This window comes from Macaca mulatta, chromosome 2 (assembly GCF_049350105.2).
Source record: "Macaca mulatta isolate MMU2019108-1 chromosome 2, T2T-MMU8v2.0, whole genome shotgun sequence".
Lineage (NCBI taxonomy): Eukaryota > Metazoa > Chordata > Mammalia > Primates > Cercopithecidae > Macaca > Macaca mulatta.
The window spans coordinates 81,482,395-81,505,897 of NC_133407.1; the positions used below are offsets into that span (position 1 = coordinate 81,482,395).

General features: G+C 40.8%; 2 protein-coding genes and 2 non-coding genes across 6 annotated transcripts; 2 read left to right on the plus strand and 2 right to left on the minus strand.

Annotated features, from left to right (window-relative positions):
- Positions 1-1,041: 1,041 nt before the first annotated feature.
- TERC (telomerase RNA component) lies at positions 1,042-1,495 on the minus strand. The gene has a single exon (NR_033816.1).
- Positions 1,496-2,868: 1,373 nt separating this feature from the next.
- Positions 2,869-6,556, minus strand: ACTRT3 (actin related protein T3). Its single transcript, XM_001093250.5, has 2 exons — positions 5,942-6,556; positions 2,869-4,795 (listed from the first exon to the last, which is right to left on the minus strand). Exons 1-2 carry the CDS (start codon positions 6,328-6,330, stop codon positions 3,877-3,879), a joined length of 1,308 nt encoding a protein of 435 aa, XP_001093250.2. The 5' UTR covers positions 6,331-6,556; the 3' UTR covers positions 2,869-3,876.
- Positions 6,557-7,405: 849 nt separating this feature from the next.
- On the plus strand, positions 7,406-7,478 carry TRNAV-AAC (transfer RNA valine (anticodon AAC)). The gene has a single exon. It is a non-coding gene; the product is annotated as a tRNA-Val (tRNA).
- Positions 7,479-8,538: 1,060 nt separating this feature from the next.
- Positions 8,539-23,503, plus strand: MYNN (myoneurin). Of its 3 annotated transcripts, none has more exons than XM_001092913.5 (8): positions 8,539-8,603; positions 9,409-9,705; positions 13,949-14,742; positions 15,791-15,950; positions 17,646-17,824; positions 18,645-18,728; positions 19,782-19,868; positions 21,531-23,503. In XM_001092913.5, the coding sequence occupies exons 2-8, from the start codon at positions 9,440-9,442 to the stop codon at positions 21,791-21,793; spliced, it is 1,833 nt and encodes a 610-aa protein (XP_001092913.3). In that variant the 5' UTR covers positions 8,539-8,603; positions 9,409-9,439; the 3' UTR covers positions 21,794-23,503. The 3 variants fall into 3 exon arrangements, with proteins under 3 accessions (XP_001092913.3, XP_077847779.1, XP_014987137.2); XM_077991653.1 differs by having other exon boundaries at positions 9,409-9,575; XM_015131651.3 differs by lacking the exon at positions 18,645-18,728.

Here is a 23,503-nt window from a genome sequence, read left to right on the forward strand (position 1 = left end):
CCACAAAACTATTCTGATTGGAAAAGTATTTTTCCTTAGTTAGAGAACATTACCAGCAACAGTGGACTCGAGGTTCTTATACATTTCTTAATTCTAATAGTACTAAGAAATGTATCTGCTAGACAATTCCAGGGGACCTACTTTAGGTAATAGGTTAAAAAGCTGTAAATATACACGTTCATAAATTTACTGACATGGTCTTAACTACGGACCCTTTCAATCATCAGGATTCAGGCTATCACCCTAAAGGTGGGCCTTTATATACACATCCCTGTCTGCTATCTCTCTTGGCAACTACCCCCAGAAGACGGGTCCTAAGGAATTGAAGGTATGGATTTGGGACGGAATTACCTTGTCGTGATGAGTGGGCAGTGGGCCATCGGCTTATTTTCTTAAAGGAAATCAAGAGCCAATTCTTGTGGGAGACTGCCGGCTGTGGGGGGGTGGGGGGGGGTGGAATACATTTTTCTGTAATTTCTTTTCCGTCTTTCATTATGCCTAGTGTTCCCGTTATTGAAACGCTAAGCTTGTGGGGGTTATTTATATCCTACTGCTCAAGGTCACCGCCAAGGTCTAATTTTTCAAAGAAGAAATTTGTAACCTTCGGCATAAACCGATGACCACTAAAGGAACACAACTTGAATTTTCGTTTAGATCTTCTAGTTAAATATTCATTAAATACTTAATGATCTCTCAAAAAAAAAATCACTGCTCTCCCACACCCGATTGGGGGCACTGGTCGAGATCTACGTTGGGAGAAGCAAAAACCTCAATAAAACCTGCAGAGCAGGAACTAAGTTGTAATACAACCATAAAAGGCAACAAAAAGCCGAAGACCGGAGAACCCACGCAGGAACGGCCCCAGGCAACCCCGGCTCACTGCCCATTCATTTTGGCCAACTTTGGAGATGCCTTCACGTCTCCTGACAATTTGCAGCACACTGGCCCAGTCAGTCAGATTTAGGGATTCACAAGCCCCCACTGCCGGCGAGGGGTGACGGATGGGCACGATCGGCGTCCCCCCACCAGCAGGAAAGCGAACTGCATGTGTGAGCCGAGTCCTGGGTGCACGTCCCACAGCTCAGGGAAGCGCGCCGCGCGCGGGGACTCCGCTCCGTTCCTCTTCCTGCGGCCTGAAAGGCCTGTACCTCGCCCTCACCCCCGAGAGACCCGCGGCTGACAGAGCCCAACTCTTCGCGGCGACAATGGGCGCCTCCGGAGAAGCCCCGGGCCGACCGCGGCCTCCAGGCGGGGTTCGGGGGCTGGGCAGGCGACCCGCCGCAGGTCCCCGGGAGGGGCGAACGGGCCAGCAGCTGACATTTTTTGTTTGCTCCAGAATGAACGGTGGAAGGCGGTAGGCCGAGGCTTTTCCGCCCGCTGAAAGTCAGCGAGAAAAACAGCGCGCGGGGAGCAAAAGCGCGGCGCCTACGCCCTTCTCAGTTAGGGTTAGACAAAAAATGGCCGCCACCTCTCCCAGGCCCACCCTCCGCAACCCAGAGCACTGCCGGGCGAGTCCGCTTATAAAGGGAGCGGCCGCCGACCGCGCGGATTGGCCAAGCTTATTCTCGCGGCTCTCGTGATAGTCACTCTGGCAGCGGGCGGGGAACGGGAAATTAAAGTTCCATTTCCGGCCATGAGGAAAGACGGTGACCTCCCGCACTTCCGAAAAAGGCTTTGCGTCTTTACTTCCGACCTTCTTTAAAGGTGAAACTAACTTGAGGTATCAGAGGGCCTTTTTTCTATGCTCTGCGGACCAGACGCGGTTCACCTCGACTACCTTAAAAATGGAATTCACAGGAAGATTTTAGGGCCCAGGACACAGAATACTGATTCCTAGTTTTGATCATTACATTTTTTGGAGAACTTTGTGAAAATAGATTCCCAGGCAGCACTAAGCAGAATCTTGTCTCGGCTCAGTGGGATGCGTCGGAGTTCCTACCCGGCCCCCTTCTCCTTAGAATGCCTTCTCCAGCCCCTCCTTGAGCAGAGGATGGCTTTAATCAAGTGTAACTACTACATTATTAATCTTAAGGACTGGATCTCCCTTTTATTAGGAAAGGAAGGCGTTTCAATCATTGACTTTGCTTTAAAGTAGTGCTGTGTCTTGATGAGGTAAAAAAGAGGGGAGTAATCCACCATAAACTGTAACGATTTTTTTTTTTTTTTTTTTTTTTTTTTGAGACGGTATCTTGCTCTTTCGCCCAGGCTGGAGTGCAGTGGCGTGATGTTGGCTCACTGCAACCTCCGCCTCCCGGGTTCAAGCGATTCTCGTGCCTCAGCCTCCTGAGTAGCTGGGATTACAGGCACCTGCCACCACATCTGGCTAGTTTTTGTGTTTTTAGTAGAGACGGGGTTTCACCATGTTGCCCAGGCTGGTCTCGAACTGCAGGGCTCAAGCGATCCACCCGCTTTGGCCTCCCAAAGTGCTGGGATTACAGATGTGAGCCACCGCACCCGGCCGCGAATTTTTAGAATGGCCAGTATAGTGCAGTTTTACATATAAATGACAGGATGATCTTAAAAGTTTTACTCGTGTTCAGTTGGATAAACTCCGTGGAGTTGTCGCTGTCTGTCCTCGATCTGAAAGAAAAGTAAAATGTCTCTCTTTCCATCTTTCTCCCTCCTTCTCTCTCTCCAATCCCCTTTTTCCTTCATAGCATCTGCCAGGTTGTAAAGTTTTTTAAGGACAGAATCTGACTCCTGTTTTTAGCACTATTGCACTTAGCACAGTACCTTACATAGAGTAGATGCTAAATGCTTTGAGTTATATGTCAACACCACCACCATTCTCTTAGCATCCCACATTATCTCAAACCCTTCTTTCCCCTTCATATCTAAGTAGGCACTACATCTTGTCAGTTTTCATAATTTCTTTTTTTAAATTCCTATTGCTTATAATCTTGAGTACAAGACTTGGCACTTTATATCTGGACTAGTAACTTTCTAACTGGTCACCAAATCTCCAGGGCCTTCCCTGTTCAATTTATTCTCCAAACTATCACCACATTCATCATAACATAGTTTCCTTATGGCTCCTGCTTTTAAATCTTTAATTTCTCTCCTTTGCATATTGGATATTTAGCACTTAAAGCCTTTCAGTCCCTGGCCTTCACTTAACCTTGCTAGTCATAGCGCTTGCTCTTCTCTATATGAGCTCTTCACTTGAACAAAATCAGTCTAAGCTAGGCGTGGTGGTGCACACCTGTGGATTCAGGTACTTGGGAGACTGAGGGCAGAACCCAGGAGTCGGAGGCTGCAGTGAGCCATGATTGCACTACTGCACTCCAGGCTGGGAGACAGGGCAAGACTCTGCCTCTAAAACTAAATGAATAAATACATCCATAAATAAAAATTTTAAAAACAAAATCAGTCTATTAAACATGCCCTGAATATGCTTTGTTCATTCTCATCTTTAGCAACTTGTTCCTTTTAGTATGCTTGCCTGGATATCTGCCCTCCATCCCAATGCCACCCCTTCCATGATGGTGTACCTGTGCTATGGAGTCTCTTTCCTCACCACAGCAACCTTCTTTCCCTAAACTTCAATAAGCTTAAATCTTATCACTCATTTGGCACATAGCATATTGTACTACAAATGCTCTCTTCCAAGGGAAGAGAGCTCACCAACATCATAAGCTCACCAACATCAACTTATAGAAAAAACACTATGGGAAACATTATTTTAACTTGGTTCTACTCAATAGACATCTGTTCTTGAGCTTCATCATTATTATCCCCAAGCCCATTATAGAAATACGACAGAAATATTGGCATCCCAATCGTTGAAGTATTTTCTCATCTCCCAGAAACACATAATATCCAAAGTTTCTGTCACATATACTCAAAACATTTTCTTCTAACCATTTTATCTGTATTTCAGAAGCATCTTTGGTGTACTATGTTGGGTCCAACTTCTTTAAATTCTGCAGCAGTGATCCACATGTCCTGGAAGGCAGACAAGGATGCAAGAATAGAACCTCCCATCCACACTGATATTTTCCTTTCTGGGGGAGCTATAACTTGCACAGCGGTGTTAGCAGGAGCCATCTTTGCTATATCCTTAACTAGCCGCTTGTCTAAACCAGGGAAAGAGGTTGATCCCCCGGCAAGGATAATATTGGAAAAGAAGGAATTCCTCAGGCCTGTATCACATTTCATTATGCTGCTAAGGCATATCTTATCAATGCCAGGGGCCTCAAGGTTCATACAACATGGAGAGAAGAGGGCCTCTGGACAAGAAAAGAGCTGGTCATGGAGCCGGACGACCTGCCCATCAGGTAGTTGGTAAACTTTCTCTAGACAATCAGGTTTCTTGGCCATTTCCTCTTCGTAGTTCATTGCCACATAACAAAAGGTCTCCTTGATGTCTTCAACAATCTTTCTGTCCGAAGCACTAAGCAACATGATACCATGGTTCTTCATTAGCACCATGAGGTAGTTGGTGAGGTCAAGGCCCGCCAGATCCAATTGCTGCACACCATGAGGCAGACAGTAACCCTCAAAGATGGGCACACTCTGGGTAACCCCAGCACCTGAATCCAGCACAAGACCAGTAGTGAAGCCAGCAGCAAAGAGAGCCAGCACAGCCTGGATGGACATATAGAAGGCAGGAACACCCAGATGCTCAAAAAACACTTCCACGATCTGTTGCCGGTTGGCCAGTGGGTTCAGGGCTGGCTCAGTAATCAAGACTGGGCCATCACACGGCTTCAGCTTTAGGTTATAGTCATAGATATGCTTCCACATGATCTCCATGTCATCCCATGAAGTAATGAGACCACGCTCCACTGGGTAACTGTAGGGAGAGCACTAAGATCAATGACAGCTTTTTATTTTTCTAGTTCTATTGTCTTTGACCCTCAGTTAATTCCCCGTGTTTATTACCAATATCCCTTTATGGGCAATAACTGCCACAGCCTCTCACAGAAGGTAAATGTCAGCAAAAATTAGCACAGCTACTTACCTCTGCAATTTTTGTTGCTTTCTATTTTCTCTCTCCTTTGGAAGTTTGTGACTTTTAAAAAATTGGGAAATGTCCACATTATAGTATAGTTTAAGTGTCAATTGAAGAGAATAACCCAAGTGACAAAAGGAACCATGAGTTAATATTCTTTTTTGTTTGTTTGTTTGTTTTGGAGACGGAGTCTCACTCTGTCACCCAGGCTGGAGTGCAGTGGCGCCATCTCAGCTCACTGTAAGCTCCGCCTCCCAGGTTCACGCCATTCTCCTGCCTCAGCCTCCCGAGTAGCTGGGACTACAGGCACCCACCACCTCACCCGTTGTGTTTTCTTAGTAGAGACGGGGTTTCACCTGGTTAGCCAGGATGGTCTCGATCTCCTGACCTCGTGATCCGCCCATCTCGGCCTCCCAAAGTGCTGGGATTACAGGCTTGAGCCACCGCGCCCGGCCGAGTTAATATTCTTAAATGAATTCGTTGGATAACTTTATACGTTTGAATGCATTTGATAGCCACAGAGAGCAAAATGTTCAATTTTTTAGATGTGTGGTACCCATGGAGATTTGTGGCCCGCGCGTTTGTAGTAACTCCAGCTGGCTGGGGTTTTCCTGCTCCCTGCTTCCTTATCCTTTCTGTCCCCATTGCGCACCTCCTTTGGGGTTCTTCCCTGCCCCACCCCAACACCCCCAGTACCCCCGCCCCCAGCCAACCCAACCCCAGCCCCACCCCCAACCTCCCCAGCCCCGCCCCCCGCAACCTCCCCAGCCCCGCCCCCTCAACCTCCCCAGCCCCGCCCACCGCAACCTCCCCAGCCCCGTCCCCCAACCCCCCAGCCCCGCCCCCCACAACCTCCCCAGTCCCACCTCACACAACCTCCCCAGTCCCACCTCCCCAGCCTCCCCAGCCCCACCCCACACAACCTCCCCAGCCCCACTCCCCTACAACCTCCCCAGCCCCACCAGTCTTGCTGGGAGAAGGAGGTACCTGATGGACAGCGAGCTCCTCCAGTCCTGAGCTTGGTCACCCACGCAGAGTTCTAACCCGCCCGGCGCCGCGCGGCTCTGGCCCTTGGCGCGGCCGATGATGTTCGGGTAGATAAACTGGGGCTCCCTGCTCCCAGCCAGGCCCGCCTTGATCACTCCCGAGCCGTTGTCGATCACCACCGGAAGCTGGCAGTGGTTCATGCCGCCGCTGCCGCCGCCGCCTCCTGTCTCTGGGCCGCTCTGGCTGCGGGCTCTGCCGGGGCCGACTGCCTGAAACGCCGCGTCACAGAGGCCCCGGCACGGCCCAGTGAGGCTCGAGTCCTGGGGCGCAGGCGGGGGTTCGGGAGGCCCCCAGGCGCAAGGACTCGCTGGACGCACTGTGCTCCTCATGTCACCGCCCGCTATTGCTTCTCGCAGGAACTGGGCCACCCCAACCCCTGGAATCCCGGAATCCTAGTATCAGGAAAACCCGACTTTCCCATCAAAAGATTCAACTCTAACACTTAACAAGTGCATTTCTCAAATACCCAGAAGAGCTATAAAAGCAGTTTTATTTTCCAAAGCCACTGAATTCTGCTTAACTGGTGGCGGTTCCGGGGAGTTCTAGAATTCGCCCTTGAAACTGGGGAAAAATGAGACTTAAAAGGGGAAAGTTGTCGCAGGAAGGGAGGCAGTGTCTGCTTCTGAAACGTTAAACTTCTAAAATAAGGAGAAAAATGCTAGAATTTAAATGAGTTTTAAGTACGTTTGTTATTTTTTCTGTACACTGGGCAATGCTTTGTTGTGTTTCTTCCTGTGATTTCCAAGCAAAATATACGCAATTAAAATAGTAGTTCCTCGAATTATATTAATTCGAATTATATCCTTCTGGTGTAATCTGCAAGCCTCATTCCCTACTCTTGATTTTTAGACTGAAGGACGTGCCCGCCTTTTTGGAGGAAAAGTGAAGTTTCTCAGGTCATAGGAAATTCAAGTTTGGAAAAATTTAAAAGTACATTGCTTGTCAATAAACGCATCTTGGTGTCTGATTCTGCATACCCTGTAGAGAATTTTAAAATAAGCAGTCAATTTAGAACCTCTGCTTGGTCTTCATAAGCAAAAGGAGGAAATTCAAAAGTAATTTTACACGTCCTTCCACCAGCAGCTGAAAGGATGGCTTTTTCGCGGCTAAATAACGAAAGTTGCCTGCTTCGCCCCGGAGTCTGAGCAGCTGAACCTGCGGAAAGGATGTATAATAAAACCTTCTTTCCCAGGAGGCAAAAAAAAAAAAAGTGCACCCAAAGGAAGGGCAACTCGGGAGTGCCTGGTTTCTACCGCGGTACCCAGGCGCTTTGGAAGAAAGTGCATGCAGATTCAAGCTTTTGAAACGGTTTCGCTCCACCAATTGGGCATAGATTTTTCACTTGGAATTGCGAATTGACACATATATATATCAAGGACTCCACAACAAAAACCATGCAGCGGGGTTTCCGTAGTGTAGTGGTTATCACGTTCGCCTAACACGCGAAAGGTCCCCGGTTCGAAACCGGGCGGAAACAGCTCGACAGACGTTCTTTTCTTTGCTTGAAAGAAAGCGTGAGATCACTTTTTTTTTTTGAGGTCAGCGTGAGATTAATATATATCGGTCTTTCAAAAGACATGATCTTGATAGCAATTTGAGAGTTTGAACCGTAAGTTTTTATGTTACTTTATTCGTTCACCAAATGTTTTTATGGAAGCCTTGCCACGTGGAACACGTGCCCCGGGTTTTAAAAAATGAATTTGACTCACCAGCTAATACATAAAGAATACTGTACAGCCTAGAAGGAAAGATCAAAGTGTAAAAGTGGTTAGTCCTGTCGCCTCCTGAGCGTTTTTGTATTATGTCACTTGGTTTTTCGTCTGAAGTGTATGTAAATAATCGTATTAAAAATCTTCTACTCCAGACGCAGGAAAACCTTTTCCGGTATAAAGCCCACCTTCCTCTAATGTTGCGCATGCCCACTGTGCCCAGCTGCTCCGCTTTCGTGCATCCCAGACTTCTGTCACCAGGTAAGGGCATCTTGGAAGCTGAGCCACAGTTGGCTGGGGCACAAAAAAAACAGGGGGTGCCAAGAGTTTTCAGGTTCGTAAGCGGGAAAGGGGTGCCGAGTCTCAGCTAAAAAATCCCCCATGGCAGAGATCCGAGTATACATGCAGCAGTTTCCACCGGTGGGGGCCCCGAGAAAGGGGAGGATGATGGGAGAAGACAAGCAACTACAAGCCCCCGTATCCAGTGCGCAGCTGGCTTCAGGAGAGAGGCCCGCGGCGCAGTGCTGCCGGGCCTCGGCGCAGAGCCCCGGCAGAGCGCCAGACGCTGACTGCCGACACCAGAATGCTCGCGATGAGGAAGACAGGCGGAGCGCTGCGAGCTAGCGAGCCCTCAGCTCTCGTATCCATGACGCCTGCTGCTTCGAGGGACCCCTGGCATGCTGGGGAGTGGGTCTCTGTGGGCCATCCTGTCCCGTCCTGGCCAGCGCTGGATCCCCACCGCCCCAGAGCCTCCCGCACGGCCACGGGATGACAGAGCCGGACATGACGCCACCGTGGAAGGAAGGGAGAGGCGGAGCGTGGCGCGGTGACGTCCTCCCAAGATGGCGGAGACAGAGTGAAGAAACTGTGTTCCCCCACTTGGGTTGCTATCGGTGAGTTCCTACTTCACCCCTGGCCCGCCATTCCCGGTCTCTCCAGAACCTCGGCCATCGGAGGGCAGGCTCCTTGGAGTTCCCGCACGGGTCCGGGCGCAGGTGGAAGGCTTGGGTTAGGCAGCCCCGGGGTGGCCTGGGCCACAACCTCTGCTGTGGCATTTCGCGGGAGTGGGAGCTGGGCAGAGGGCAGGGCGGCAGAAGCCGAGGAGGGACTGGCTTTGGTTGTCACTCTCGGATGCCGCCTGGCGTAGAGAGAGTGGGAAGGGAGAAGGTGTGGCCTCCTCGGCGCCAGTGATAGAACCTTTGACAGCAAGCCGTGGCCCGGCGCATTCCCGGCTCTATGGGCAGCCACCTCGCGTTTTGGAGAAACCGCACTGGGGAAACTAACAGGTTTTGGTAACTTGAGAGCAGTTTTTAAAAACTCGTACTGTTCTGCCCCTATTAGTCCCAAGAGATCATGTCTTAGTGGCTTAAAAAAATTTTTTGTAACATAAGTATGTCCACTGAGCTTGAAAATCTGAGGGTTCAACTGATGTGAAGGCGTCAAGTTTTGCGGTGCTTTTTTCAGGTGGTAGAAGTGTTGCCATTCACCGTCACTTAGTGATATGTCCAAAGGATTGTGTTAGTTGGTCAAGGGAACCAAAGATAGAAAGGCACCCGTCCCTTCATTCTTAACCATATATATTTGATAAGGATTTTCAAGGGGGGCTAAAATTGTTAAAGTTATGGCCTCTGTCCCTTCCCTCACTGAACGTTGATGAAACTTACGGTTACTGATTTACTATTTCTTTTTGTCTTTTAGATCAAGGGTAGAATTCCATTCTGATATCAAAATGCAGTATTCGCACCACTGTGAGCACCTTTTAGAGAGACTGAACAAACAGCGGGAAGCAGGTTTTCTTTGTGACTGCACCATAGTGATTGGGGAATTCCAGTTTAAAGCTCATAGGAATGTGCTGGCCTCCTTTAGTGAGTATTTTGGTGCGATCTACAGAAGCACTTCTGAGAATAATGTCTTTCTTGATCAGAGTCAGGTGAAGGCTGATGGATTTCAGAAACTGTTGGAGTTTATATACACAGGAACTTTAAATCTTGACAGGTAAAGTACACATTTTATTTCCAGTTATAAAAACTAGTCAGTAGTCTTCACAGCAAAAGTAGCTTTGTGTTTTTTCCCTTCATTCTCTGAACTCAAATTCTTCAACTATTTTGTGCATACAATGTTTGTTTTTATAAAGAAATCAGTATCACTGATGTAGGATGAGCAGGCAATATTTCATAAGCACAGAAACCACAGATAATAAACAGTAAGATTTCTGACACGTTCATCTACTGAAATAGAGCCTGTGATTTCACTTCCGTAAACTTGAACATTAAACACAATGAATTTATTTTATTTTATTTTTGAGACGGACTCACTGTCACCCAAGCTGGAGTGCAGTGGCGCAATCTCTGCTCACTGCAACCTCTGCCTGCCAGGTTCAAGCGATTCTCCCACCTCAGCCTCCCTAGTAGCTGGGACTACAGGCATGCACTACCACACCTGGCTAATTTTTGTTTTTTTTTTTTTTTTTTTTTTTGGTAGAGACAGGGTTTTACCATGTTGGCCAGGCTGCAAACACAAAAAATTCTAAGTGACTTCCAGTTTCCCATTGCTTTTTGGTCCTTGTATTCCTCTGGTCTCTCTCCCTCATTCTGACTCCTGTTATCTCTATTAACCTACCAGTACTAATACTGAGGTAAGGTCAAAGATGCTAGAATGCTTCTCTAAGATGCTTACTATTGTCACTGCATTAACAAAAAGTGGGTTCTGAGGAATCTGATATTGCAGGCACTGTGTGTCTCCCCTATATAATGAACCATATAATTAGATTAATATCAATACATTTACTGATTGTAGGGGAAAAGGTGGAGGGAATAAAAGCAAAGAGAAACTGATTAAATTACCCCTGTCTTATTTCTGCCTCTCCTATGAAAGTGGGAACATGAGTAGACTGTTCATAATCTTCTGACATAGGAAGATTATAGGCTTTGGAATTAGATTTTTCCTGTCAGTTGCTATGTCTCCTTGAGCATGATGCAATCTCTCTGGGCCTCAGTTTCCCCATCTGTCAAAATGAGATGGTAAGAACTACCTTGAGGCTAAATAAGGTTTTACTTGATCCTTATTCACTTCCCTGTGAACATTAATTTCTTTATTTTTCTTCTTTACCCTCTCCTCCCCCTTTAATTCCATGTTTCTTGGAGAAAAATTAGAAAAAAGAAAAATGAAACACCTGAAATTCTGCTACCTACTGATAACCCCTGTTAACCTTTTGATATATATTAATTCATTCTTTTCCAGATCTCGGTAGAGATGTGCATGTATACAGTAAGCAAAATCTTTCCCTCCCTTTTATATTGCAGCTTATCATGGAAAGATACTTATTTAAAAATCTAGAATCAGGGTGCTCATTAATCCTTTTGACAAGGAAACATTCTTGTGCAAGAAGTATCCAGTGTGGGGAGGGGAGGGAGAGAAAAGTAAACTTTCATGCTATTTTGGAATTATTTTTAAATTTTGGCATAATGAAATCTTCAAGTGAGTTCTTGGTAAGTTGATTAAGGGAAAAGAGCGTGTGAATTTTGACTGGCCTTCAATTTAATAGTTTCCCTTTCTCAATTAACTATGCAAAAAAAAAAATCTTCATTTGAATAAACAGTAGAGCACTTTTCTTTGAGACTCCATGCAAAGAACCAATGTGAAGAACAGCCAGGTGTTTTGTTCAGTCTCTTTTGGTACGTATCTTTCCTGGGGACTGGGGAGCTAATTCCTCGAGTTCAGCTAGAAATGCAAGAGAGGATTTATACCAAAATAGAAAGGCTTACAACTTAGTGATTAAGAAAACAGGTAGAATAATAGAATTAGTTGGCTCAGGGGCCACATTACCTTGGTCAAATCTTCATTCTAACATTCTGTGCTCTTGGACAAGTTACTTTATTTCTTTGGACTTCTGATTTTTCACTTCTATGTAAAATGAGGATTATAATAGATTTCATAGGCATGTCCTGAGGATAATCTTATAAAGCATTTTGGCATATACCTGGCAATATGTAATTAAATGACCTTCAATGACTGTTCACAAGATGTTATCTAATACTTGTAAACAAAAGCAAATCTGTTAGAAGTAAATGTTGATTGGTGCTCTTAACTGTGACTGAGATTATAGCCGTCTATGAAATAGTTTGTATGAATTACCATTTCAATGTTGAACTTTTTTTTTTTTTTTGAGACAGGGTCTCTGTCGCCCAGGCTGGAGTGCAATGGCACGATCTTGGTTCACTGCATCCTCCACCTCCCAGGTTCAAGGGATTCTCCTGCCTCAGCCTCCCAAGTAGCTGGAATTACAGGCACCCACCATCATGCCCAGCTAATTTTTGTATTTTTGTAGAGATGGGGTTTTACCATGTTGGCCAGGCTGGTCTCCAACCCCTGACCTCAGGTGATTCGCCCACCTTGGCTTGCCAAAGTGCTGGGATTACAGGTGTAAGTGACTGCACCCGGCCTTGAACAATTAATATATGACTTCCTGCTAACTTATATTGGTCTTAAAGGCTACCTGACCTTGTTATCTGTTTGGCAGTTCATTTTATGGAGCAGTAAACACAATTGGAGACCAAAAGATCTTTTTTAGTGGCCCAGCCCAAAAGACAATTTTTAAAAAGCTGTTGTGACGCTAAATTAAATAAGGGGAAACATACAGGTGGCACTTGAGGCAAAGCAAGTTTAATTAGAAGATGATGAGAACATGGGTAGAGATTTGTAGATACTGTAGGATACTTTTAGAGATCTTAGAGGTTCATGACACTAGTTATTTTTTATTTCAAATTTTAGTCCTTTAAAAAAAATAGTGTCACCAGCACTATATTTACATTGTCAGCTATGATTAAAACCCTTTTCTGGCTTATACTTACAACAAAGAGAGAAAGAGATCATCTTCCAAAAGATAAACCGTATTTAGGGGAAAAATCAAGTAGGAAGATTATTTGAGAGTAAGGGGTGTGTGTGTGTTTCCATCCTCAGATACTTATAACAGTCATATTTTTAGTGTTAATACCAACTCAGCTCTAATTTTACAGCTAAGAAAGTTGAACCCCCCGAAGATGCTGACTTACCCTAATTAAGTCAGCTAGTAATGCCAGAGCCAGTGCTAGATTAATCAAACAACCTTTCACCACATTGTGAACTTCTGAAGGGCAGAGACTATTTATTTATTAATATCTTAGTACCACACATGGTAGATGCTTAGTAAACATTTGACTACAATATTGAACATGGTTGCTTAAGTCTTTCTTTGTAATTCTCGTATCACAGACACTCCAGCTAATTTGGGTTGAGTATCACCAAAAAAGATTGAGAGGGTTGCTAGAGAGAGTTTAACATTCTAAAACCTTGTTCCTCTAAGTGGGTTCCTCTTAGCAACATTGGCATCACCAGGGAGTGTATTAAGAAATGCAGGCAGGGCTGGTGGCTCACACTTTGGGAGCCCAAGGTGGGAGGATCACTTGAGGCCAGGAGTTCGAGACCAGCCTGGGCAGCATAGCGAGACCCTGCCTCTACCAAAAAAAAAAAAAAATAGCCAGGCGTGGTAGCACATGCTTGTGGTCCCACTTACTTGGGAAGCTGAAGCAGGAGAATCACTTGAGCCGAGGAGTTCAAGGCTGCAGTAAGTTATCATTATACCAGTGCACTCCCGCTTGGGTAACAGAGGAATGCCCCATCTCAAAACAGAAAAAAGAAATGCAGAATCTCAGGCCCCATCACAGACTTACTGAATTTGAATCTATATTTAACAAGATTCCTGGGTTATTCGCACGCACAGCAAAGTTTGGCAAACATAATTAAAGTCCCTCACAGGGGAGCAGGAGAAAATAGTAGGAAACAAGTGTCATTAGACTTTGCCTCTTTTTGCCTCTTGTCAATCCAGAAAAGTTGGTTGCTATCTGAAGAGGTCTCAGGATGAATGGAAGAGGTAGTGAGTTGCCATCAGCTATTTTTGTGTTCTAGGGTTTTTTGTTTTTGTTTTTTAAAGCCAGAAAATTTAATATTTAATTTTTCTGCAGTGGTTCACTGACAGCTGTGAATAGCCATTATCTTTCATCTCTTGAAGTTCTGTAAAATTGGAGATTTTCACCTAAACATTATTCTGAATGCATTTATAAATATATTTTTCTCTTAGTGATGTCTTTTTCAGCATTCTGCTTCATTAGGTCTTTAAAATACATTGAAGTATATATGCAGCTCTGTTTCAGAAAGTTTTTCTTTGATCAGAATATTGTCATGTAGCCTTGTTTCCTTACAGTTGGAATGTTAAAGAAATTCATCAGGCTGCTGACTATCTCAAAGTGGAAGAGGTGGTCACTAAATGCAAAATAAAGATGGAAGATTTTGCTTTTATTGCTAATCCTTCTTCTACAGAGATATGTAGTATTACTGGAAACGTTGAATTGAATCAACAGACTTGTCTTCTTACTCTGCGAGATTATAATAATCGAGAGAAATCAGAAGTATCTACAGATTCAGTTCAGGCAAATCCTAAACAAGGGGCATTAGCAAAAAAGTCATCTCAAACAAAAAAGAAGAAGAAGCCTTTCAACTCCCCGAAAACAGGGCAGAATAAAACAGTGCAATATCCCAGTGACATCTTAGAGAATGCGTCTGTTGAATTATTCCTAGATGCAAATAAACTGTCCACACCTGTAGTAGAACAAGTTGCACAAATAAATGATAATTCAGAACTCGAGTTGACATCAGTTGTGGAAAATACTTTTCCAGCACAAGATATTGTGCAGACTGTTACAGTGAAACGGAAACGTGGAAAATCACAGCCAAACTGTGCTCTGAAAGAACACTCTATGTCTAATATAGCCAGTGTCAAGAGTCCTTATGAGGCAGAGAACTCTGGGGAAGAGCTGGATCAGAGGTATTCCAAGGCCAAGCCAATGTGTAACACATGTGGGAAAGTATTTTCAGAAGCCAGCAGTTTGAGAAGGCACATGAGAATACACAAAGGAGTTAAACCTTACGTCTGCCACTTATGTGGAAAGGCATTTACCCAATGTAACCAGCTGAAAACGCATGTAAGAACTCATACAGGTGAGACGGGTGTATGGGGAGATATAATTATTTTTATACTGTGACTAAAATAGTGTATTTTTATAGAGAGTACTTAGCACACACTACTTGTGATCAGAAGTTGGTATATTTTTCTATTCATCAAAGTATTTAACAGTGTTAAACTGTTGAAAATTTGTTTATAATTGTAACCAAGTATTTAATGGCTGTTTAAGCCCTATTGCATCAACTCCTTATACCATTTTCCCTCCAAATAAGCATGTTGATTTAGCTTACCAAGTATTTAACAGAGACAAAGACATTAAAACTGATAAAGAGAAAATGTAATTACAATTCAGGCCAATTTTCAGATATTGCCAGCACTTATTACATACTTTCTAGACTTTGTTGACTTCTGAACATGTTCATTGGAATTACACATACAGTGTTCCCTTAGCTTCTACAGTTACCTTTATTTTGCATGTCCTCTGGTTGTAAAGTATGAACACCCATTGGTACATTTAGATTCGTACTTTTTAATTTATTTATTTATTTTATTTATTTATTTTTTTTTTGAGACAGTCTCACTCTGTTGCCCAGGCTGGAGCGCAGTGGTGAGATCTCGGCTCACTGCAAGCTCCGCCTCCTGAGTTCACACCATTCTCCTGCCTCAGCCTCCCGAGTAGCTGGGACTACAGGTGCCTGCCACCACACTCAGCTAATTTTTTGATATTTTTAGTAGAGACTGGGTTTCACCATGTTAGCCAGGATGGTCTCGATCTCCTGACCTCATGATCTGCCTGCCTCAGCCTCCCAAAGTGCTGGGATTACAGGCGTGAGCCACCGAGCCTGGCCCTAGATTCGTACTCTTTTAAATGTTGTATGTACTTCTCTCATTTTGAATTCAGAAACACTAATTTCTTCTAATTCTACTGGTGTTTTCAATGGTCTGGAAAATATTGTATTTGATTTCAATTCCAGCAGTTAACATTTTCTTAATAACAAAGCTAGTACTGTTGATGAAATCTTATATGACTTATGCAACCAAAACACTATTTTCTTCTAAATATAAATTTTATTGTTCCTTTAGGTGAGAAGCCATACAAATGTGAATTGTGTGATAAAGGATTTGCTCAGAAATGTCAGCTAGTCTTCCATAGTCGCATGCATCATGGTGAAGAAAAACCCTATAAATGTGATGTATGCAACTTACAGTTTGCAACTTCTAGCAATCTCAAGATTCATGCAAGGTAAAAAACCAAATGAGTTGTTTGATCTTTTAGTCTCTTAATCACCATAGTCTTATGAATAGACTATTATATTAGAATTCAGGACAGTAGAATTTTAATTGTGGCTCCACCAAACGGTATTAACACATTCAAGGAACCACAAGGAAGCCATAGTAGTTGATAGGAAATAAGCGGGGTCGGGGGACTACTAGGAAATAAGGTCAGACTGATCCAGAAATAAGATCAGAATGGTCCAGAATGCAACTTAAGAGGATCATTCTGGCTAGTATAGGATTATAAGAGTGGAATCAGGGTAAACAGGAATCTATAGATAAAAGCCAAGCAAGGGTGATGGTGGTTCAGGCCAGGGTGGCAGCAGTGAAAGAAATAAGTAGTAGTAGATTCTGGATATATTTTAAAGTTAGAAATAACAGAATTTGCAGACAGATTGATTGTATGTGAAGTCTGGAAGAGAGTCAAAGATGATTCTGAGGTTTTGGGCCTGAACCCCTATAAAGATGGAGTTGCCATTAACTGAGATAGAGAAGGTTTGTGGGTAGAACAGTTTAAGTGGAAGTGCAGAAATTTACGATTACAGTTATGAGCATGTTAAATTTGAGATGACTTACACTTCTGAACAGAGATGTACAATAGATAATTGGTTATCTAAGTCTGCAGTTCAGGGGTCTGGTTTAAGGTGAAGATACCAGTTTGGCAGTCATTAGCATATGACAGTATTTAAAGCTATAACCCTGGCTAAGGTCACCAAGAAGGTGAATGTGGATAGAAGAAATCAAAAGATGGTCCTGAGGCACTCTTAACTTTATGGGTTCTGAGAGATGGGTGAGAAACAGCAGACTTAACTAGGAAGGAGCAGCCAGTAGAGGAGGAAAACCAGGAAAGTGGGCTGCCCTGGAATCCTAAGTGAAGGAAGTTATTCTGGTTGGGAGTGGTCAGTTGTAAAATTCTGTGATAGGAAGATGAAGACTGGATTTAGCGAAGTGGAAGTCAGCAGTGCTCTTGACAAAAGCATCATTAGTAGAGGCTAGTAGAGAAGAAATGGAAGTAGAATACTTGGAGTCTCAAGGTTTTGGTAAAGGGGATCAGAGAAAGGAGGAGCAAGTAAGGTCAAGGGTGTTTGGTTTTTTTGTTTGTTTTTGTTTTTTAATATGGGAGATATCAGTATATTTGTATACCATAATCCAATGGAGTGAGAAACATGGATGATGTGGGATTGGGGAAATTGCAGAAGTGATATCATTAAGTAGGATCTCAAGTATACATATTGGAATTGATGGATTCAGATGAACTGTCACCCTCACGTTATATGAATTTTTCTCAGTGAAATAGGAAGCAGGGGGTGTCACCTGAGAATAACAATGGGTGAGGAGACGCTGATGGTTTGAGGAGAGAGTTTTCACAAGTCAAAGAGTGACTAGACTCGTGGAAATAATTGCCTGCAGTATTAGGGGCCCACTGACAACCATATGAAGATCATGGAAAAACTTTTTGAATTGATCTCAGAACTAATGTTTTGATAATAAATATTTGTTTTTGGCAGTGTTTACACTGAAACAACTACTGATTTTAAATACATAGTCTTGGCCTGTTAAGATGACATGAAATAAAATGTGTAAAAAATTTCATGAATTCTTGCTATATAGACTGATCTCCAAATTGTTTTACTTACTTAACTTTATATTTATTTACTAATAGGAAGCATAGTGGAGAGAAGCCATATGTCTGTGATAGGTGTGGACAGAGATTTGCTCAAGCCAGCACATTGACCTATCATGTCCGTAGGCATACTGGAGAAAAGCCTTATGTATGTGATACCTGTGGGAAGGCATTTGCTGTCTCTAGTTCTCTTATCACTCATTCTCGAAAACATACAGGTGAGTTTGACAGGGAGAGACTGCTTAAAATAAAGTTATAAATAAAAGAAAAAGGGGACTTGGGCCTTTAGCGAAGTAGATTGGAAACTTTGTAGTTAGATACCTGTTTGTACTTCTATGAGCTGTTTATGATTTTCACATACTAGTTAAATATAAAAGCTGACTTATTTTCTAGAATAATACAAGGTGGGTGAAATAAATTATATAACTTACACATTAAAATCAGTGAGATAATTTTGATATTATATAAACTTGCATTGAGATGCGTTTTGTGACTTTAAAAATACCTTTTCAGCTTCCTGAAGGGTCATCTCCTATAGTTAGGGTTGGGGAGTGGGTTTGGGTTGAACATGGATTTTTTTAACTTCTTAGGACCTTTCCTACGCAGATATTCTGAGATTTTCAAATTAAGTAATTCAGACACAAAAGAGCAGTTTGGAAACAAACTGCTTTTTTAGGGTACATTTTTAAAAGACTTCCCTACATGCTTTTATTCTCCTTTATTAATATAGTAGATAGCAAGAATATGTGGGTTTATGAATTGACATGTTCTTAATCATATAAAAATCAAATTCCATGCCCAAATCATCTCTACTAGAAGGGACATTTTTAGGAATAAAGTTTTAATATATGAAAACTTATGAACAGTATATAATAATTACTAATATTCATTTACTTGGATCACTGAAAATACCTCTAAAGTACAATATAGAGAGGTTTTAATTTAAATAATATTTCAGAAAAGCTTTAGATTATTTGTAATTGATAAATATTATATTGGTATAGTACACCACTTCGCTATCTTTTATTTTCCATCTAGGTGAAAAACCATACATATGTGGTATTTGTGGGAAAAGTTTTATTTCCTCAGGAGAGCTCAACAAACACTTTCGGTCCCATACAGGTCTGTGTTTAGGGAGAACGTATTATTTTTTGTTCTCTCTTAATTTCTTTTTATGTAAACCTTGACTTTTAAGCCATTATGGACTATATGGTATTTAGTCATACTATACCTATAGCAATATCTTAATGTATAAATATCAACTTATTTGCTTTTTTTTTTTTTTTTTAGTTGTTTGGAGTATAAATTAAATTTGTTAAAGAATTGTGTTGGTTTTCCAAGAAATATGCCAGATAATCAATAGTTTTTAAATGATTTGGATTAAATTGCACAGATATACCAAGAAATGAAAAGGAATAGGTAATACCAAGATAACATCAGATTTTCTTACTAAACAGTGTTTAGTATGCAAGTTTTAGGAACAAATTTTAATTTTGACATGTTTATCGTAAAAAGTAGTTTGTAAATTGTATAAAGAAAATATTGAATGTAAAAAATTTTTAAAGAAAGGAAAATGCCACTTTGAAAGAATACTGTTTTAACATTCTCTTTTTAAAAATTCCTCCTCATAATTCCTACCTAGAATAATGTGAGTACTTAATAGAGATTTAGTAACTTTTTGGTGACTTTATATTCACACACGCTTTAGTTTACACCATAAAGCAGTGAACAGTTCTTATTTCCAAAGAAGTGTAATATTGTAGCATGTTGGCAGTATTTTTAAGGATTTTCTAATTTGTCAGGTACCTGAGAGCAGAAACTATGATTATTACACTTATTTTCCCCCAGCTTTATCTCTTAGCCAGTGTCTGGAATATAATTGACACTCACTAAATGTTTCATAGAAATACAAGAGTAGGTTTAGTTTGCAAGTACATTTCTGTTCATGAAAATGCTCAATTTTTCTTGAGATACAGATTTTTTGTATAAAGGAGTGACTAGGTTGTATAGAATCTTTCATTTCACTATACTATAACCAGGTGATTAAAGTGACAATTTGAAACCAAATTTAAATACTATAATAATTTTTGCCTTGTGTTCATAAACATTGATATTTTTGTCTTAGCTAGCAGTTTTTAAAATATTGAAATTTAAACTTTTTAATTTGTTTTTCAGGAGAGAGACCATTTATCTGTGAATTATGTGGAAATTCTTACACAGATATTAAAAATTTAAAGAAGCACAAAACAAAAGTCCATTCTGGTAAATGCTTGTTTTTTTGTTTTGTTTTATTTAATTTGGTGCTTATATGAGTTCTATTCCTTAAAATGTTGAGATGAGATGTACATTTAAGCAGTTTAAGTTAAATGTCTATTTCAAAAACTAGGTATATACATATGAGGAAAGTAGCTTTTTTACAGTAACATTCATTTTGGATTTCTTTTCATATTGAGCCTCTTATAAAAAAACTTGAAACATTTCCTCCTTTTAAAACCTGACTTAATAACAGTCCCAAGCATGAAGGAACATATAAGCAAACTATGTGTCACTGTATCCCATACTGGAGTCTGGATAACTCAGGGTTTACTACGGTTATTATGAAAAAAAAAAAGGGGGGGGTGTTATCATGAACACTAGTCCAGAAATGTTTAAGAGGAAATAGGGAAACAGGTAACCCTACATTGCTATAATATATAAAAATGGAAAGCGAGACAACAAGTCTTGGGTCTGTTGGTTAAAATGAATTCTTGAAAAAGCTTCCCTGTGCTTACTATTTTATTCTGTCATTATTAGAAATGACACTAGGCACTTCTGGTGTGTAAATACTTAAAACATCATAAGTATTAAGTTAGAAACATTTGAAAACTACAGTAAGTCATTAATTTAACCACTTGTTAGATTTCTGCAAAGTGTACGTTCAGGGAATATGAAGTTAAACAAGGCATAGTTCTGGTACTCAAAGCACTTACAACCTGGTGTGCGAGAACAGAAACCTAAATAAATAATTACAAGGGAAAATTTAGGGCATAATCGACACAAAAGTACTAAAGAAGATACTGTTTTTCTGAGGTAAGTACTAGAAAAAAACTTAATTTTAGGGAATTTGAAGGATGGAGAAGAGTTCAAAGATGGAGATGGGACGAGAGAATTCCTTCCAGGCAGAGAACATTGTAAAGAGTCCATGGGACAAGAAGGAAACCTTGACTAGTTGAAGTGAAGAGTAGTTTGGGAAGAATACAGATAATTACAATTTTACAAAAGCAGTTTTGTCTACCTAACAAGGATGGTGAAACCGAAATCACGTCAACACTTCAGAGTAACGGAAGCATGTTAAAGCCATTGGAAAATTTGAAGGCAAAAGTACATCTTTAGTCAGTGTGCTAATTGTTCCCTTGAGTAAAGCAGAATTTCTCACCTCTGAAAATATATGAAAGTGTCATACATACTATTCTGAACTCACAGAATAATATGAACAACTTATTAAAAACATTCAGTGAATGGAGTATTTCTTATCACTATTTAATACTTTGAGGGAGTTAAAGAAGTATGACTTGACATTTATTCTCAAAGAATTTACAGTCTGGTTGAGGATTCAAGGCATACCTGAGTAGAATGTTAAATGGTAATAAGAGAGAGAGATGCCACAAGACAGTATATGAAAATTGACAAATGTATGATTAAGCAGATAAAACAGCTCACCGTGTTTCATTCTTAATCAAGTCCTTTTTTTTTTAATGGAGTTAGTGCTTGAACTTAACCTTGAGGCCCAGATTAAATTTACATAGATAGTGAGGAGGGCATATCTACAAAAGAGAAACCACTTGAGTAAAAGTATTGAGGTTGCAATGTAATTTCTGGGAATGGTAAGTACATTAGTCTATCTTATTTTTAAAGATAATGTAGATTTTTTTCCTTCCATTGTAGGTGCAGATAAAACTCTAGACTCCAGTGTAGAGGATCATACTTTGAGTGAACAAGATTCCATACAAAAAAGTCCTTTATCAGAAACTATGGATGTGAAGCCTTCTGATATGACTTTACCATTAGCTCTTCCACTTGGGACTGAGGACCATCACATGCTTCTGCCTGTCACGGATACTCAGTCTCCTACATCAGATACATTGTTGAGGTCAACTGTGAATGGGTATTCAGAACCACAATTAATTTTTTTACAACAATTATACTGACTTTGTGAGGAATATGGAATTGCTAAGATGTCATTGGTAGCAAACATCTCTGGTAAGGTGCATATATTCATACTAAATTCCCATTCATTTGAGTTGTGACCATTATTTTTCATTCACTGAAGTAAAAGCACCTGATGCTGCATCACAACTGCAATGTTTGTTTTTATTTTTGGCTTTTATGTCTATACTCCACACAGCTTTTTAAGGAATGAATTATGTAGCACTATTTTGGGTGGATGAGTTTTATTTTCTTTTAAAGCTGCCTTAATTCCATTTTTATTTTGCATTTTAGAATTGCCCTTCATTTACTAAATCAGCCAGTTAATGTGATTCAGTTTTGACCTGTGGGACTTTAAAATTTTCCTGCCCTCAGAATTTAAGCAAAATCCATGATAGTATCAGCCCAAGAGTGTGTTACTATTTGTCAGCCCCACGGATCAATACATAAACTATGGAGAAAAAGTAAAATTTCATTATTTCTGCTCGTGAAAATTTAGGTGCTGAATAAGAATTGTGCTATTTCTCTATTAATATATTCTGTTAGAAATAACTTTTCTAATGAAACAACAAATGTTTCTCAAAATCTAGAAAAGTGCGTATAAATTTTTGTTCATTTAGAACTCAGTATTCTGGAGAAAACCAATGGTCAGTACTTTTGGTTTGAGTTATCTGAGATTCTATTTTCAAAATGAATTTTAAGTAGATATTTGGTGTTTTTATCTTGTCAAAGACAGTTTCAGAATTTGATTCAGTTTATGTTTTATTCAGTTTCTAAAATATTGGAGATGAGGAAAATGTACTTGAGTTTTGAAATATTTTGGTAAGCCTCTATTATGCCTGTTATGCACTTTTAAAATAAATATTAAATTCCAGAAAGAATTTTCTAGATATAAACTTAATGCATACTAGAAATCACTCGGCTTCTAAATTTGGTACATTATATTGCATAAAGAGTTAAATTAACCTCAATTATAAGTAAACATTTTGAGTTAGCAGAAAGCCAATTTTAAATATTTTATATTTGAGTTTTCTATAAGTTTGGGGTTTGTTAATTTTATAAATTAAACGACAACTTTTGGTTGTGGTTGTAGTTTCACAATGGTACTTCTTCCAATCGAATGTAGAAAATTCGTTATTATCCTGATATTTGCACCACTCATCCCCATGCCACTTTTCCCACATATTAATTTATTTCACTGCCTGATCTTTGGATATGAAATTATCAGTTCCATGAAGTCAATTTTTATAATGCCGATCAAACAGCATGGTGACATTCTTTCTTATTCTTTTTTTCCCCCCCACAAGGCTATTTTTCAGTGTGAGATGACATTTATTATTTCTGCCATGCTGTGACTTTTGTTTTCTGCTTTTAAACTACACCTGTAGTACAGTTAATATGGTTTTTATTGGTGTTGATTTCTTTAATTCATTAATTTTCTCTACTTGGGACCCAAGTCACAGGAACCAATTAGAAGACATAATAAAAATACTTAATGCTTGTAATCTGTAGAGATCTTCACCATTTCACAGCACACACATTATTTTCATAATAAATTGCCACTGGTGGGACATGGGACTGACTTATTTGAATAGAGTTTGAAATACCACCTTTGTACGATACAAACTTAATATTTGATTATTTTATTTAAGAAATTTATGCATGTGTATTAAGTTAAAATAGTGGGTTTAAATAAAATTCATAAAGCATTA

What these genes read in the sequence shown, in the direction of transcription:
- ACTRT3 (XM_001093250.5), bottom strand. Translation starts at nt 6,330, where the DNA reads ATGAGGAGCACAGTGCGTCCAGCGAGTCCTTGCGCCTGGGGGCCTCCC. An exon ending in AGGAGCTCGCTGTCCATCAG is followed by an intron (nt 4,796 to 5,941) that starts GTACCTCCTTCT and finishes CTCTCCCTACAG; the next exon opens with TTACCCAGTGGAGCGTGGTC.
- MYNN (XM_001092913.5), top strand. Translation starts at nt 9,440, where the DNA reads ATGCAGTATTCGCACCACTGTGAGCACCTTTTAGAGAGACTGAACAAA. An exon ending in AATCTCAAGATTCATGCAAG is followed by an intron (nt 15,951 to 17,645) that starts GTAAAAAACCAA and finishes ATTTACTAATAG; the next exon opens with GAAGCATAGTGGAGAGAAGC. An exon ending in TCATTCTCGAAAACATACAG is followed by an intron (nt 17,825 to 18,644) that starts GTGAGTTTGACA and finishes TTTTCCATCTAG; the next exon opens with GTGAAAAACCATACATATGT.